This window comes from Acinonyx jubatus, chromosome D4, assembly GCF_027475565.1.
Source record: "Acinonyx jubatus isolate Ajub_Pintada_27869175 chromosome D4, VMU_Ajub_asm_v1.0, whole genome shotgun sequence".
In the NCBI taxonomy this organism is placed as follows: Eukaryota; Metazoa; Chordata; class Mammalia; order Carnivora; family Felidae; genus Acinonyx; species Acinonyx jubatus.
Genome location: NC_069391.1, coordinates 2866203 through 2882025, shown reverse-complemented (window position 1 = coordinate 2882025; position 15823 = coordinate 2866203). Strand labels below are relative to the sequence as shown.

Sequence of the window (15823 nt, the reverse complement as noted above, 5' to 3'; positions counted from 1 at the left end):
GGACACTGAGGCAGGAGAAGAGAGGCCCTGCCCGCCGTCCCTGGGCGCCTGCCCAGCCTTTCCAAGGAGCAGAAGCATGGCCAAGCTGTCAAGTGCGGGCCCTGTCCCCTCACGGAGCCACCACACGGCCCACAAGGGACGGTGCTTCAACCAGCAGTGGGACCCTCAGCTCCCCGGAACGTGTCCCCACGTGCACTGGTAGCAGGGCAAGGACACCCGGCCTCCCTCCCTCCCACCTCCACCTCTCAGCAGAGAACAAAAACATCTCAGATGAGCAGCCCCTAGTGTGGCCAGGAGACTCCCACCTGGAAGGAGAGAAGGGAGAGGAGGAGAAGAGGGAGGAGGAAGGGGAGGTGGGGAGGGGGAGGAAGAGGAGGAGGGGGAGGGGAGGAGGGAGAGGATGGGGGAGGGGGAGGGGAGGGGGAGGGGAGGGGGAGGGGAGGGGGGAGGGGAGGGGGAGGAAGAGGAGGAGGGGGAGGGGAGGGGGAGGAAGAGGAGGAGGGGGAGGGGAGGAGGGAGAGGATGGGGGAGGGGAGGGGAGGGGGAGGGGAGGGGGAGGAAGAGGAGGAGGAGGGAGGGGGAGAGGGAAGGGGAGGTGGGGAGGGGGAGGAAGAGGAGGAGGGAGGAGGGGAGGGGAGGAGGGAGAGGAGGGGAGGGGGCGGGGGAGGGGGAAGGGGAAGGGGAAGAGCAGGAGGGGAGGGGATGAGGGAGCGGGGGAGAAGGGGGCGGAGGGGGAGGACAGAGACGAGTGGGAGCAGCGGCAGCGGTGGCGGAAGGACAGGTGGAGCAGAGCCATGCTGCAGCCCAGGCCGCCGGGAGAGCAGGGCTCCCCACCCGGCAAGCGCCCCCCACTTCCGCACAGGCACCCGGAGCCGGGGCCGGGGGACACAGCCGCCGGCCCTGCGCAACCCTTCCCGGGCCGTCGCCAGGTCCTCACCGGATAGAAACCACGGGCCTCCAAGGAGGAGCACGAGCCCCTCCAGCCGCCGACACAGCATCCACACGCTTCCGCACCGCCTGTAGAGACGCCCTCCCTTGCAGATGGGGAAACTGAGACTCCGAGGGGCAAAGGGCCCCCCGAGTCCCAGCTGGTAAGTGGGGGCCAGGGCACGGGCCTGGGGTCTCTGACGCCCACCCCCTCCCCTCACCGGCCTCACTCTCTCCCTGCCAGGCGCCGGGCGGCTTCCACGCCTCCTGCCACGCGAGCCTGACGCTGACCAGCTGCCCAGTCACCCCGGACGGGTTGTTCAATCAAAGTGCGCGGTGGGCGTGACGCCTCCTGGTACCTTCGGGCAGAGGAGCCCGCCCGGCCATCTGCTGGGCCCGCTTTTCCCGACCCCGGGCCCGCGCGTGCTCTGGACAGAGGCGTGAGTCAGGGCTCCGGGGTGCGGGGCAGGGGCCCAGCAGTGCCAGGGACCTCCAGGCAGGCCAGGCCAGGAGGAGAGGGGACTGCTGAGGTCGGGGCGAGATGGCGGGTGCCGTCCACGCGGCTCTGCCACAGACGACCGCCGGCCCGCCTCTGAGCAGCCCTCCGGAGCGGGCAGCACCCGCGGGCTCGGATCCACACACAGCCGCGGTTCCGGGGTGTCCCGTGGCCAAATGCGCACTCAGACCCCAGGGCGCAGGCAGCCCCAGGTGGGACGACGGACCCCCAACGTCGCGAGACCAGATGGCTGGCCGGAGGGATCCGCGCCCTCCCGATGTTGCCGGCCTGCCCCACGCACGCCCAGCCAGACGCTGGCGCCGGTCCCCACGTGCCCTCTGCACATGAAGAGCTTCAGGGGCTGAGGGACCCCCGCCCCCAGCCCAACCGCCGCGGTCACCACCGCCAGATGCAGGCACTTCGCACCCAGAGGCATGACTCCCTCAGTCCCACGGAACCTCAGAGGCAGAGCTCATGAGGGCACCGGCCCCCCCCCCCCAGCCCCCCAGCCGAGGCCCACCGACACACAGCCCGCCGGAGCAGCCCGCCTTCCTTCGCTCCCTCCCAGACACCAGCCCCCGCCTCCAGAGCCCCCCACAGGCCTGGTCCACGCCCCACTTCCCCGCCCACGGGTGCCCTCTCTCTGCTCCCACCAAACCTGGCCAAGCCCATCACCCGGGCCGAGGTGCTCCCTGCCCAGAGCTCCCCTGATCAGAACCACCAACAACGCACAGGTGACGAGGCACAAAGCCTCCGGAGTGTCACCAGGCACGACCCACCTGGGGCACGACCGGATCTCCGACGTGCCTGCGCCCCCTGCCCCCGGAGCCTCTCTCCGTGGTGAGACGGCACGGCCCACGCTCAGCCAGGCAGAGCCGGTGTTGGGGGAGAAGCCCGCCCTCGCCGGGGCCCGGCTGCGCCCCTCGGTGCCCCGCATCCCCAGGAGGTGCCCCAGCAAGCTTCCGCCGCCTGACAGCCAAGGGCCAGACACACCAGAGCCCCGGGACCCCTGGACCAGGCGCGGGTCTGACACGCGGGAGCGACCTCTCTCAGGAGGGGAGGTGACTGTCTGAGGAAGAGTCCCCACAGCCGCCGACCTCCGCTAAACTGAGCTCCACGGTGCGTGTGGCTCCCCCAGCCACGACCCACCCCAAACTGCGGCCACCCTCCCCGCACCCATCCCTCCATGGACACCGCGCCGCCACGCCAGCAAAGGCCGCTGCCACTATCCGGAGTCAGCGGACAGAACGCCGCCCCTAGAACATTCTGCGCTCTGACCGCAGACCCCGGAGTCCCAAGCCTGGGCGGCGATGTCTGCTGCTCCAGCCTCCACGTGGCCCCGTGAGGCCCTGCTGTCCTCAAGGCCCACCCAGAACGCCGGACCCCGCCCCCGCCACACCCCACAAACAGCACCCCCACCCGGACCCAAACCTCTCGGGCAGCTCAAGCCCCCGGAACCCCGCCCTGGCCTGTCGATCGTGGCTCTAATGACAGCCCAGGTTCACGAACCACCCCCCCCCCCCACCTCCTCGCAGCCTCTCACCCAGGCCAGGGGCCGCCAGACTCCTGCAGAGTCTCGCTCCCCGCTGAGCCCCATGAGGGTTTTGCATGGCTCTCGGGACAGGCCCAGCAGCCCCACCTGTACCCCAGCCGGCTTCGTCTCCCACCGGCCCCGGCCCCTGCCCCCGCCTCGTGGCTGGACCCGGCATCCACCTGCGCGCTGACCCTCGCAGGCCGGGCTCGCTCCCATGTCAGGGCCTTTGCACGCGCTGCCTCTCAGCCCAGAATGCTCTTCCTCCACGGCTCTGCCTGCCACCTCTTCCCCTGCTACAACCCCACCGCAAACATCACCCCCACACACCCGGGGCTTGACCACAGTCACCGCAGGCCCCGGGCCGTCTTGGCCTAGCCCCTGAGCTCCTCTGGAGACGGGGGTGCAGGAGTCAGCGGAGAGCCTCCTTCTGGGGCCTTCCTCCTCAGCAGATGCCCCAACGCTCCCGCGGCGGCCCCTGGCGCTCCGGCTCCCCGACCGTCCGGGCGGAGGGCGTGGTACCTGCCCCTCGCTCTCTGGCCTCCGGGGCCGGCAGAAGCACCAGGCCCAGGGGCGTGGAGACAAAGGCAGGCTGACCACCAGGAGCCCACAATTAATCTTGGTCAACACCACGGTGAGGTGGGTCGTCCTCCGCCCCACGATTTACATTTTTATTAAATCACGACGGAAAATTAGAAATACGATGACTTCTCTCAATCTTTAACCCCTTCTCCACCAGGCTCTGCACCCGGCTGCCCGTGCCATCCGTCCAAGGGTGATTCCTAGGCTCCCGCCTCACCTCTGCCTGCCTATCACCTCCACGGTGACCTCCTGGGACCCTTCCCGTGACCTCAGTGATGGCCAGGGGCCCTCCCCCACAGCCCAGGTCCAGCCCAGGACGTGCAGCCGGGAGGCGGCTCCTCTCAAACCCTCCCCTGAGGCCTCAATCCAAGCCAAACACCTCCCCTTCAGGCCTCAGTTTCCCCCTTCTACAAACTAAGAATCAGGACGTGGGTGGAGGGGTCCCGGCCAAGCCCCCAGCGTCTCTCATCTATCCAGACACTGCCCAGCTCGGCCTCCCAAACACCCGAGGCCCCTGAGAGCGCTCACTACGCAGAGCCCAGCAATGCCGCGTGGGCCGTCTGCCAGAGGCAGCACCTTCCCTTCACCCCTCCCGAAGGGCACCCCACGGTCTCGGCAAGATTACGAACGGGAGGAGGCAGAGGGCAGGGGCAGCCGCAGGCCCCAGAAGTGGGGGCTCAGCCGCGTTCTCGCTGCACCCACCGTGAAGGTGTGTGGATGCCAGGATACAGGCCAGGATACGGTCCCTGGGGCGGCCACAGTCCCAGAGCACACCCGCCAGTCAGGGGGACAGACGGCAGCCCCATCAACAAACCCTCAGAGGCTGAGGTGGCTGAGGTTGACGGTGGGGGTGAGGCCACGGCAGTTAAGGGGTCTGTGGGGGGTGACACCCAAGCGAGACCAGAAGGAAGGAAATGGGCCACAGGGCGATACGAGGAAGGGCATTCGGGGAAGGCGCAGCACGTGCAAAGGCCATGAGCAAGGAGAGGGCTGGGAACATTCTAGCAACAGGAAGCAGGTCAGTACAGCTGGTCCACCCCCCAGCAGGAACGAGTGCTAGGGCCAGAGTTGGGACTCCAACCTAAGGACCATGCCAGCGTGGGAGAGATCTAAAACGCACGGCACGATCAGGGCCAAGCCGTTGGGGACAAGTGTGCAATGCAAGCAGGGGGTCCCTGACAGCACATCACGCCCCCACGTGCCCCCCGAGAGCTGCTGCCTGCCCCCAACTTGGTCCCTACGGGGAAGGTGGGTTAAAGACACCACCAGAGGCAGAAGACACTGGGCCTCAGGGGTGGGGAAGAGCCTCCCAAGTGGTGGTTATCGAGGAGGGCTTCCTGTAGGAGGGGGCACCTGGCACAGCAGGCCAAGCGGGTGCAGTCGCCCTGCCGCTGTCCCGCCGTGCGGCGCCCGCTCGTGCTTATCTGTGCCGGGAGCTGACCCAGATTTAGTCATGAATGAAGGGAGTGAGTCGAGACTCTAATTACGTTTCGCTCTCCCTCGTCACGCATCGCGCACTGACGGTGAGTGGGGGGGCGGGGGGAGGAAACCCACGCAGCGCAATTCATTTCAGCTTCAGTCGTCCCCTCCCTCCTTGCGCAGGCCAACCCCCCACCCCGGGGAAGAACCTGTTTTAGCTCATGTTTTGCAAATACCTTAAGGGATCAAGCAGGCAGCTGGCACCGTGGGGGCGGCGGGGGGGGGGGGCACTCAAGCCGCCATCAGGCACGGAATCAAGACCCGGCAGGCGCGGCCAGGCCCAGAACGCGAGGTCAGAGTGACAATGGCACGTACCCACCAGACCCTGCTTGCGGGGGGCCACCCAGACCCCGAACGCAGCTCTTCAAACCCAGACTCCACACCCGGCACGGCCACCCCCACGCTGGTCCCAGGGTGGGCACCAGGTGCGCCCACCGCTGGTGGCCACGGGGCCGCGAAACCCCGTCTCTGCATTCAGCCCAAACCCTCAACCTCCTCCCCAGCACCTCCACCCCCAGCAGCAGGTGCAGCCCCAGGCAGTGCGGACATGGGCCCCCAGACACCCCGACGGGGGCTGGTCTCCCCACCTGACAGTGTGGAAACTGAGGCCCTTGCCCCAAACCGCCCCCTACCGAGTACTCACGAATGACCCCTGGGGCGCATCCACATCCCTCCCCTCCGCAGACCCTCCGTCGGTGGTCCAGACAGAGGAGCCACCACACACACTGGACTGGGGCAGACAGAGCCTCAGGGGGCCGGAGGCAACCTCTCCAAGGAGCTCGAGCAAAGGTCCTGTGACCACCAGCCCAAATGCCCTGCTAGGCAGCCCCAGGCCCCAGGAGGCCGGCCCCGCTAGAGGGCTTCAACGCTCCCCTCCACATGTACGTCTGACCACAGGGTCCAGCACGGACGCCGAGGGGGCTCCGAGCCCCACCCTGCCACTACCACCAGGGTGATGGTTCGCCATCACTGCTGCTGAGGGCCGGAGGAGACGCAGCCCGGGAGGGCCCCCCGAGGAGGCCGCGTACGTGCGCACTGGACAGAGCAGGAAGCTTGCAGGTGAGGAGGCCTGGGGCCCGGAGGCAGAAGCAAGCCTTGCTCCTGAAGACCGAGGGGTATCCCAGCTGGCGGCAGGAGGGGCAGGGCGGGCAGAAGGAGAGCCAGGCCGGGAGGCAGTGAGAACCTCCTCCTGTGAGCACTGGGGAGCCACAGAGGGTGGTACGCAGGGGAAGGGCAGTAGGGGGTCGGGGGGTGGGGAGACACCCTGGCTCCAGCCCCAGCCCCCATCTGCTGGGAACCCGGGGGCAGGAAGCAACCCCACTTCCCACCTTGGAGAGAGCAATCTGGGCCCTGTGGCGGATGCCCAGGGTTGGGGTTTTTGTGGAGAAACCTCCGGTTTCCCCTACCCTGCGGCTGCTGAGTCAGGAGCACAGGGGTGGGACCCGAATCACAGACCCTTCCAGCAGTGTGGGCAGGAAGCCAAGTCCGCTGGCCCCAGGCCCTGCCAAGCACCTACAGCACGCTAGCCGGATCCCAGCTGAGTGAGCCAGCTCCGGGCCCCCTGCCACCACAGCGGCCACCCCCCACCCCAAGGACCATAAGCCACACCGTCCTGGCTCCTCAGCGCCGGAAGGGAACACCTGGGGCTGGGGAAACTGAGGCACGGGGTGAGCCAAGGCAGACTTGTCCGCGTGTGGCCCGATCCCCTCCCGGGACGTGGAGCAGAGGTGCGGTGGCAGAGACCCTCACAGGGCAGGGACACGCAGCTCAGGTCTGGGGACCAGCCGCAAGGGGGGAGGAGGCTCACTGAATCGGGGTGCAGGGCTGGAAGAGCCGGGGCCAGGCAGGCACGCCAAGCAGAGGGAAGGGCCTGCTCAAAGACTCAGAGGTGGGAGCGGCCAGAGGCTCGCTCTGCCAGCGGGGACCCCCGGGAGACCGCCAGGTCCCGGCCAAGGGGGACCTGGGCCGCCCTGGTGGGGCCGTGAGGACGGGCAAAGGGCGGGAGGGCACTGCTGGAAGGAGGGCAGGAGGGCAGGAGGGCGGGGGACGTCACATCTGCTGACCAAGCCCCCACCCCCGCCCGCCTTCGGGGAGAAATGCTCTTTCCCACAGTTACGAAAGATCCTCTTTGCTTTGCCGGAAGAAGGGGAACCCAACCCAGAATCACGCCGCTGCAGGGCTCGGTGCTCGCTCCCTGAAGCTGGGGGCCGGGACGCTGCACAGGGAGAGACCCGCGGGGACTGCACAGGGGACGGACCCTCCCAAGTCCATGCCAAGGTCACACCTGGCAACGGGTCTCGCTTCCCGCCCCTGGAGATCCCTGGTGCCCAGGATGGTTCTGGAGCCAGCTGCCCCTGAAACCGCCCCCTCCTAGGGGAGAACTTTGGCCCAGCCCGACACCGAATGCCCCCCACCTTCCTGGTGCCACCGGGCACTGACGGGCAATCCCTCCCAGGCCCGGGCCCCAGAGCGAGAAACTCCTCTCCCCACCCCACAGACGAGGACACCGAGGTTCAGAGGGGCCCCCTGCCACCAATCCTCCCTGCTCCCAGGCAAGAACTGAAGGTCTGGCCCTACTCAGGCCCTCCCCAGCGGCCAGTGTCACTGCCCCACTTCACAGGTTTTAACAAAATCCAGGCCCCGAGAGGGCGATGCTGGCCCAGGCCACACAGCTGTGAAGGTGTGACTGCAGCTGCCCCAGCTCCCCAGGGCCACCCGACCCACACAGGGCTTCACAGGCCCCAGGAACCCCCCACCCTGTAGACCCACCGCCCAGATGTCCTCTGCCCACATACGCCACCTCCCAAGGGCAGGGCGGGGGTAAATCCTGTCATCTCTGGGCCCCTCCAGGGAGGGAGCACCCCTCACCCGCCTCAGCTGCGGGATTCGGTCTCCTGGCCTCTAATCACGGGATCACCAACAGTCCCGACACCCACACGTGCACGCGAGAGCCACCCACGTCACCCACACGGTGGGATTTCGGCAGAGGACTCTCCTGAGCCAGCCAGGACAGGAAGGGCCAGGAGGGAGGCCGGGCAGGTCCGACCACTGCCTCCTGGGGCCAGAAGCCCCCAGACCCACGCGGCAGGCCTGAGCGCTGCTGGGGCCTCCCACGTCAGCCCGGGAGACCACACCTGTGCCCTGCAGAAAGCGGGCCGCAGGCCCTACCTGGAGCTCACCCCGCCCCTTCAGGATGGCAGAGGGTCCCAGTGGACCTCGGCAGGGTGCAGTTCGGGACCCGTGGCCGCTCGGCACCCGTCGCTACTGCCAGTGATGGAGAGACAGAGACAAAGCAGGCACCCCCGGGGCGGGGCCAGACCCGGACAGCCCCACACCAAGCCTGTGTCCTTCATCGGTCGCCCCGGCAGCCCTCCCGACCACGGAGCCCTAAGCCCCCGTCCAGACCCACCCGTCCGCTCTCCGGCCGGCCACTGGCCGCCTGGCCCGGCTCACACCACGAGCATCGGCAGGGTGGGCCTGTCCGCGTGGGAAACGTCTGTGTCCCGTGTCCCCATCCGGGCAAGCAGCGCCCCGACGTCAGGGCCACACGGGCCTTCCATTCTGATGCTGCAGCCCTCCACCTGGTACGTGGCCCCCAGCAGGTCCTGGGTAAACCTGCTCCCTTCTCTCAAGCCCCTCCCCCGCCCACCACCACCACCACCACCACCACCACCGAAGGCCTGGCACGGGCAGCACGGGGTGGGGTCCCAAGCTGCCACCCGTGGGACCGTGGCAGCAGCATTCCGGCTTCCTAGGCCTCGGCTTCCTGGTCTGACGAAGGAGACAAGGAGAGGGCGGGGGACCGGCCACCCCACACCCCGAGCTGTGTGACCTTGAGAATCTGCCCAGCCTTTCTGAGCCCAGGCCTCACCTGTGGCAGCTTTGGCACCGGCCGCACCGGGCACCTGGTGGGCCACAGCTTGGCTGGTCCCGCACCCCAGCCCCACTCAGCCTGGGAGCACGGAGGGTCGGGTGCCTTCTCTGTCCTGGTCTCACAGTTCAGGACCCCAATCCAGCAAATGCCGGCACACCACCCAGCTGTGCTCACACAGGCAGGTACGTCCCCAAGGCCCCTCGCCCCAGGCTGGGCCACGAGCCCCCGGGGAGTCGCCCCCTAACCTGGGGTCTCCATGTGGCCCCTAGCCAGCAGCACCCACCTCCGATGCTCCAACAACCCCCACCCTGGGGGGGGGGGGGGGCTTTACTGACCCCACAGCATGGCCGGTCTCTCAGCAGGTTGGCCCAGGGCCCTTGGTGGACACGGTCTGAACAAGGCCAAGTCCAGCCCTGCCCTCGGCCCGCCCTGTCCAGTCCAAGGCAGGCACACGGCATATTTATTCACCCACGTGTCCACAGCCCACCCCACCCAGCACACACACCTATACCGGTCCTGCCTTCCCCTCTGTCATGGCCACCGCCGGTCTCAACCTCCAGCTGAGAACCAGGCAGGGGTGTGAGGTGACTGAGTCACGCACCAAGGCACTCCCCCTCTGCCCCCCCCCCCCCCCGCCAACCCCGCCGGTGGCTGGTTCCAGAGGATGCAAAGGGGCCCCATCGCCAAGTGAGTGCAAGCCAAGGCCCGAGTCCCTCCCCCCACCCGGAGCCACACACACTCATCTTCTCTGAGGCCCCAGGCCCGGGCCAGGAAGCCGGGTGGAGCCTGGAGGGCGGGGGCCTATCTGACCCAGAGCTGCTAAAAAGAGCCAACGGGGAAGTAAAAATAGGAAATAAAAAATAAAATTGCTCCAGCCGGCCCCGGCTGTTTGTGTAGGAAACAAGGCATCTACGGCCCCACCGGGCAGGCAGGCGGGCTCAGCAACCGGGCCCCTCCCAGACGAGGAATGTCTCCCCCAGCCTCCAGCTGCCACCAAGACGTGCCTCAAAGAGGAATCCCGAGAACCCCGTTCAAACCCCAGCTCTGCCACCAACCAGCCGGGTGGCCCTGGGCAAGGAGCCGAGCCCCCCTTGTCACCCGTGGGGTACAAACCCACCTCCTGGGTGCCGAGAAAGGCACAACATGCAAGGTTCCTGGTACCCCACACGCCTCTCCGCCAGGTTCTCCCCCAGGTGTGTTCCCCTCTGCCGGTTCCCCATCGGCTCGCTCACCCCACTGCCCCAGGGGGGCAGTCAGAAAATAAGAGCGCCGGCTAGAGTAAGACATTGAACCTGGCTCCCGGCTTGCACCAGCTCACCACGGACGGGGCAATCGGACCTAAACGTCCTCACGGAACAATCGGAGGAAACCTGCCTTCCTATCCTTTCCTACTGGGCCCGTCCAGGATGGGCACTAGGCTCGTTCATACTAAAGTGAGCATGACTGACCCTACCTGCAGGACTGGCTCGCCCTGAGCGGATCCTGGAGCTGAGACACCCAGCCAGAGAGCAAGGAGGGTCCACCTGGGCCGAGGCACAGCTCATGCATGCGGCCCCCTCCCCCTCCTCAGCTCTGTGAGGACCCTCCCCTACTGGCTCCATTCAGTAAGGCATCCGCTGGGTCAGTGCTCACCGACTGGTCGAGGGTGCCAAGGCGGGAGCTCAAAGGGGCTCTGAGGGCAGCCCCCGGCCAGCGATGCTTGCCACAGCCTGGGACCGCGGCAGTGGGCATGCGCCACGGGCGGGCCCCAGCAGCCCCCGTTACTCCCAGGAGCCCTCGCGGGCCACCACTGGATCTGACGCTCACAGCCCCCTCCCGGGGGGAACTAACGTAGGCTCCGGGGGGGACTGGCCAGGGAAGTCTAACGGGGACATGCCCAGCCTCACCCAGCGTCAGCCGGCCCCAAAGCGCCCTCCCTGCGACGGTCTGCCAGCTTCCCAGAACACACCTCTGCTTCCGACCCTCTCCATCCTCTGGCCTCCACCAGTAAACCCCAGGTCTTCGCGCAGCTCAGCCGCCCGCCAGCCCCCGCCTGGCTCACGCCCGCCCGGCCTCCCGGCAGACACCTGTCAGCCCTCGCCGAGGGAGCCAGCCCACAGGGCGGGGGCGAGCCCGTGTGCAGCCCAGCCGGCAGGAGGTAGGGGCAGAGGGCACACGGGACACACACACACGTGCACACTCAGGCACGCACACTCCTACGGGCTCACGCACTCACACGTTCTCGAACACACGCGTGCAGCGCGCCCTGACTCCAGACAGGGGTGACCCTGCCAGGACCCCCTGCCCCGTGTGGCTCTGCCTCCGAGTCCCTGAGGAGAGAGTCTGGGAAGGACGGGGTCCCCAAGGGTGGGGGTGGGGAAGAAAGACGGAGCGGTGGGCAACGTGCCCTCCACCCAATCCCGGCCTTTCTGCCCAGCACCCTCCAGCCGACAGCCCCTCAGCACCTGCCGGAAAGTGTGGGGTAGGAGCCCCCATGGCTGGGAGCAGAGGACGAGAGGTAGACCCTGGGCCCCGTGGCCAAGCCTGGGGCCGGAGACGCCAGCAGCCCACCGGCCCCAGGCACGTGGGCTGGGGACCCAGATCCCAGCTTGCGGTCCCAGGTGCTGGCTGGTGTGGGCCACCAAGCACCAAGCGTGGTCCAGGCAGCCAGGGGGACAGCAGTGGTGACAGCAGTCACCTTGTTCTCTGAAACTGGGGGGGGGGGGGGGGGGGGCGGACACCGAGAGACGGAAACTCAGCAGGGCAGGGAGGCCCAGGCCCAGGCCAGACCACCTCCTTGCTCTGGGGTCCCTGAGACACCCCCAGGTCCCCACGAGGTCTGATCGCTACCCCAAGGCCATGATCTGCCCGGCCCCTGCCCCCCTCCCACCGGGCTGAACGGGGCACAGGGCCTGACCTCCATGCAGGACCGTAGTGATGGCCAAGGGGGTGAGGGACACTGGCCGGCCCCTCCGATAAGAAGCTCTGCGGCTTATCGGCCATGTCCAGGGTCAGCGTGGGCTCCGGAGCCGCCCCTCCCCCACTCGGGCCCAGTGCAGGACACACAGTCACTGCCCACGAGCAGATAGGTCTCAGGGACGGGCCGTGGGCAGGGAGGGCACTCGGGAGGGCACGCCTCTCCCAAGACTTGCAGCCAGCGAAGGCGTAAGGAGACGTGACCTCGCCCTGTGACCCTGGGGCTGGTCGGAGGGGCCAGGGATACCGCCGGGGCTGGGGGCCGGTCAACCTGGAGCGAGCGCTGCCCGCGGTCCCATGCTGGGAGGACTCAGCCCTAACTCCTGACGGCCGTGGCCTGTTCTCTGAATTCCACCGGACGCAGCCAGAGGCAGTCGGCAGGCATCACCCGCCTGGCGGTGGTGGGTTCCGGGCGGAGGGCCAGGCCCGCAGACCCGCCCACCCCTCCAGCCCGAGGAGGGTCACCAGGAGAGGCTGTGCTCCCCAATGGGCCTGCAGCGCCCCGTCTGCTACAACCCTCAGGCGCCCTGGAGCTAGCGTGAGCCCTGCATGCAGGTGTGGACACTAAGCTGGGACGCAAACCAGGCCGCGAGGCCAAGGCGCATGCTCCGCCCACACAGCCACTGCCTGACCTCTCCCGGGGGTCAGAACACCTCCCCGGCCAACAACCCGACCGCCCCCAGACCTGCCCCCTCTACCGCTCTCCTCGTCTGGTAAAAGGCACATCATTCTTTCAGGCACTCGGGCCAAGAGCCCCGAGACCACGGCCGCCTGGCTAGGCTCCCCGGCCCTGCGCTCCGGCCCCGCTCCTCACACAGCGGCAGAGCCTCCTAGGAAGCACAGGCCAGATGCCGCCCTCCCTGGCCCAGGAGCCTCCCCTGGCTCCAAGTCCCTGGAGGCAGAGGACGCAGAGCCTCCCCCGTGCCCTCTGATGCCAGCTCCCCCCGCTCCGCTTGGCTGTAGCCACACAGGCGCTCTGGGGTGGCCCCTGACAAAACAAAAGCTCGCGTGCACGTCTGAAGATTCAGAAACCGACCTCTCGCAGGTGAACTCCTATTCATCCCTCACGACCCAACTCACAGGGCCCAACCCACCAAACACCAGGGCAGGCTGGTAACACTTCTGTGCCCCGCCTGCCCTCGGTACCTCTTCCTACCACACTCACACCATCTCCTTCCCCAGAAGGAGAGCAGGGATCACATCAGCTCCACTCTCACTCCAGGCGACCTGCCCTGACACACCATCAGCCCCACTTTGCAGACAAGAAAACCGAGGCCCTGAAAGGCTTTAAACATCGGGCCCAAGGTGGCCCGCTGTCGACTGGCAGCACTGGGTCCCTCCCTGTTCTCTGACCCCATCGGGGGATGGGCCTCACTCAACTCTGCCTCCCCAGCAGGGCCAGATGTCCACGGACACACAGCCAGTCAGACGAACAGACAAGAACAGCAGGCAGGCGAGAGATTTGCTCCGGACCTCTTGGCCAGGCCTTAATCCCCTCCCCCCCCCCCACCCCCCACGACCCAGTTTCAACAAGACGTGCCGAGCAGCAGAGGAAGGAACCAGGTCCCGACACGGCCAGTCATGTGGGGCTGAGGGGCCTTCCCCACATGCATCTGCGCATCTGGGCCCACGGGAGACCCAAGATCTCCCCGGCAGCGGGCAGCGGCTGGCATCCACGGGGGTCCACCGGGGGGCTCGCCCCGTGGGCAGGAACGCACACGGCCGCAGGCTCCCTCGAGGGCGCCCGGGGGACCCTCCAGGGCAGGGGCCTGGCCCACTGTCCGGCCTCTCCCTGCCCCCCTCCCAGGCTACACACAACGGGACCCCCCTCCCTCGACAGCCAGCAGACCCCGGAAAAAGAGTGATTCGCGCCACAGCAGCAATTGTGAAAGTCAACTTCGTGAGGGGCAGCCTCCCCCCACCACCTCTCTGAAGGGCAGAGGGCAGGGGAGGCACCTGCGGGAAGCACTAATTCAATCAACAAACATTTCGCAAGGCCGGGCAGCGCCTGGCACCGTGGCTTCGGCCGCAAACGGGACCAGAAGCCACCCCACGGATGAGGAGGGACGCTCCGCGTGCCGGGGACCCGCGGGGGGCAGAGCCGCTCCCAGGCAGCACGGCTGCCAAGGGTCCCGGCCGGGAGCAGCCGCCAGCCGCCACACTTCCCACCTCCGGCCCCAACATCCTTCCTTCCATTTGACAAACGAGGAAACCCAGATAAAGAGGGAGGAAGTAACGTGCTCCCTGTCACAGAGTTCACGTGGCAGAGCCGGAACGGGACAGGCAGGCGGGCCACCCGTCCCCCGGGGCCCCCGGTCTCGAGGGGTCAGCCTCTCAGGGGTGAGGCTCCCTGGGGTCCCAGCCTTGGGGGCAGGCGGGCCCCGCAGGTCAGGAGGGCTGGTACCCTGACCTTGTGTCCCCGAGACAGGAGGGAGAGGGAGGTCCCGGCTGCCCTCCCCTGGCTGACCCCCCGTTTGGGCCCAGGAAGGCCAAAGCCAGCACTGCCCTGCCCCAGGGGTCACGCACCCAATGCCCGTGGTCCCCACCTCCCAGCCCTCCTCCCGACCTTGGTCCTAGGCAGAAAGTCCAGGAGCAGGGGTGGGGTGAGCCACCTCGCGTGGACTCTGGCCCCATCGGTTTTCTCTTCCAGGCAGCGCTCACGCAGGAGGCCCCTGGGAAATGACACCTAGCTGCCACGGGGGAAGGGGCAGGCGTGCAGCAGGGGGCACCGCGGAGGCGGACCAGGGATACGGGGACGGCCAGGCGGGGTGGGGAAGGGACCCCCGGCACCTCCACCCGGAGAGGGGCGCGGCAACAGCCACTCACCCCAGGAACCAGAGCTCTGAGCTGGTGTAACACGCGGTGGGCCAGCGTGGGTCATGCTCCAGACAGGGACATGTCAGGGCCTGGAGGCAGAGGGGACATGAGGCCAGCGGGCAACCAGCTCCGAGGGGCTGCCTACAGCCGGAACGGGGTCCACCAGGTGAGAGCCAGGCCTACCGCCACCCTTGACTCCTCACAGGGTTAATTATTCCCAGACCAGCTGACCAACCCCTCCACCCCCAAACCAATGCTCCCATAGTTCCTCACCAGCACAGACAGACCTGTAACCCAGCCAGCAAGGGGCAAGCCGCAGCGGCCCGGCCACGCAGTCAGATCCTTCCGAAGTTCTCCAGGGAGAATGCCCGTCCACACGGGCATCCCCTCCCCACACCCTTGGCTGGAGCCAGAAATCCCCAGGGAGAGTCCACCCCTTCTCTCTACCTGGACTCCCTTCCCAAGCCTACCCAGCAAACTCCTATTTGTGCCTCAAAACCCAACTACAACAATACCTTTTCCGTGAAGCCTCCCCAGGCGGTTTACAGGTGAGGAAACTGAAGGCCAGACAGGCAAATCTGCCAACCCAGGGCCACACAGCCCCCACCTCAGAGCTGGCACTCACTCCTCACACAGGACGGCCTTCGCCAGCAAGCTACAAACACGAGAAGGCGAGGAAGGAGAGTGGTGCTTCATGAGGCCGGAGAGGCTACGGAGCCACGCGACACTGAGCAGAGGCCTGGCCTCCATGCTGGGGGCAATGGGGAGCCATGGAGTGTTCCAGGCAGGGGAGGTCAGAGCCCAAGAAGAGCCTGGCTTGGCCTCGGGTGGTGACAGCATGCCCCCGCCGCCCCCTACGATGCCCAGCCATTCCTAAGGCTCACCATTTCCCCATTACGAGCAGCTCACCCCGAAGTGTTTTGCCCTAACTCTCCCAGCTCAGAACCAGAGCCCCACCCCTAGCCAGCTCAGAGCCCACGCTTCCCAGCACACGGGCAGCCCACCCCCAGCCCGGGGCCCGTCCCCCTCGGCCCAGGGAGGGCACAGAGCCAGTTCCGGAGAAGCTGGTCCACAGCTGTGACGCCCCAATCAGACGGCCACGAGCTTACGGGAACAAGGCCAAGGTGCCAGGAGGGAAGGGCAGAAGCCTCCGGCAGCCAGA

The 15823-nt window shown here is 67.5% G+C and overlaps 1 protein-coding gene across 2 annotated transcripts in view; it reads right to left on the bottom strand.

Annotated features, from left to right (window-relative positions):
- RXRA (retinoid X receptor alpha) overlaps window positions 1-15823 on the bottom strand; it is a 90856-nt gene that overhangs the window by 66250 nt on the left and 8783 nt on the right. Inside the window, exon 1 of one of the 2 annotated variants that reach the window (XM_027051819.2) lies at window positions 14671-15595. The exons of the other annotated variant lie outside the window; for it this stretch is intronic. Within the exon in view, the coding sequence (XP_026907620.1) occupies window positions 14671-14725 (55 nt within the window). The 5' untranslated portion in view covers window positions 14726-15595. Of the gene's footprint in view, window positions 1-14670; window positions 15596-15823 lie in introns of those variants that run through there. 2 annotated transcript variants of the gene reach the window in all.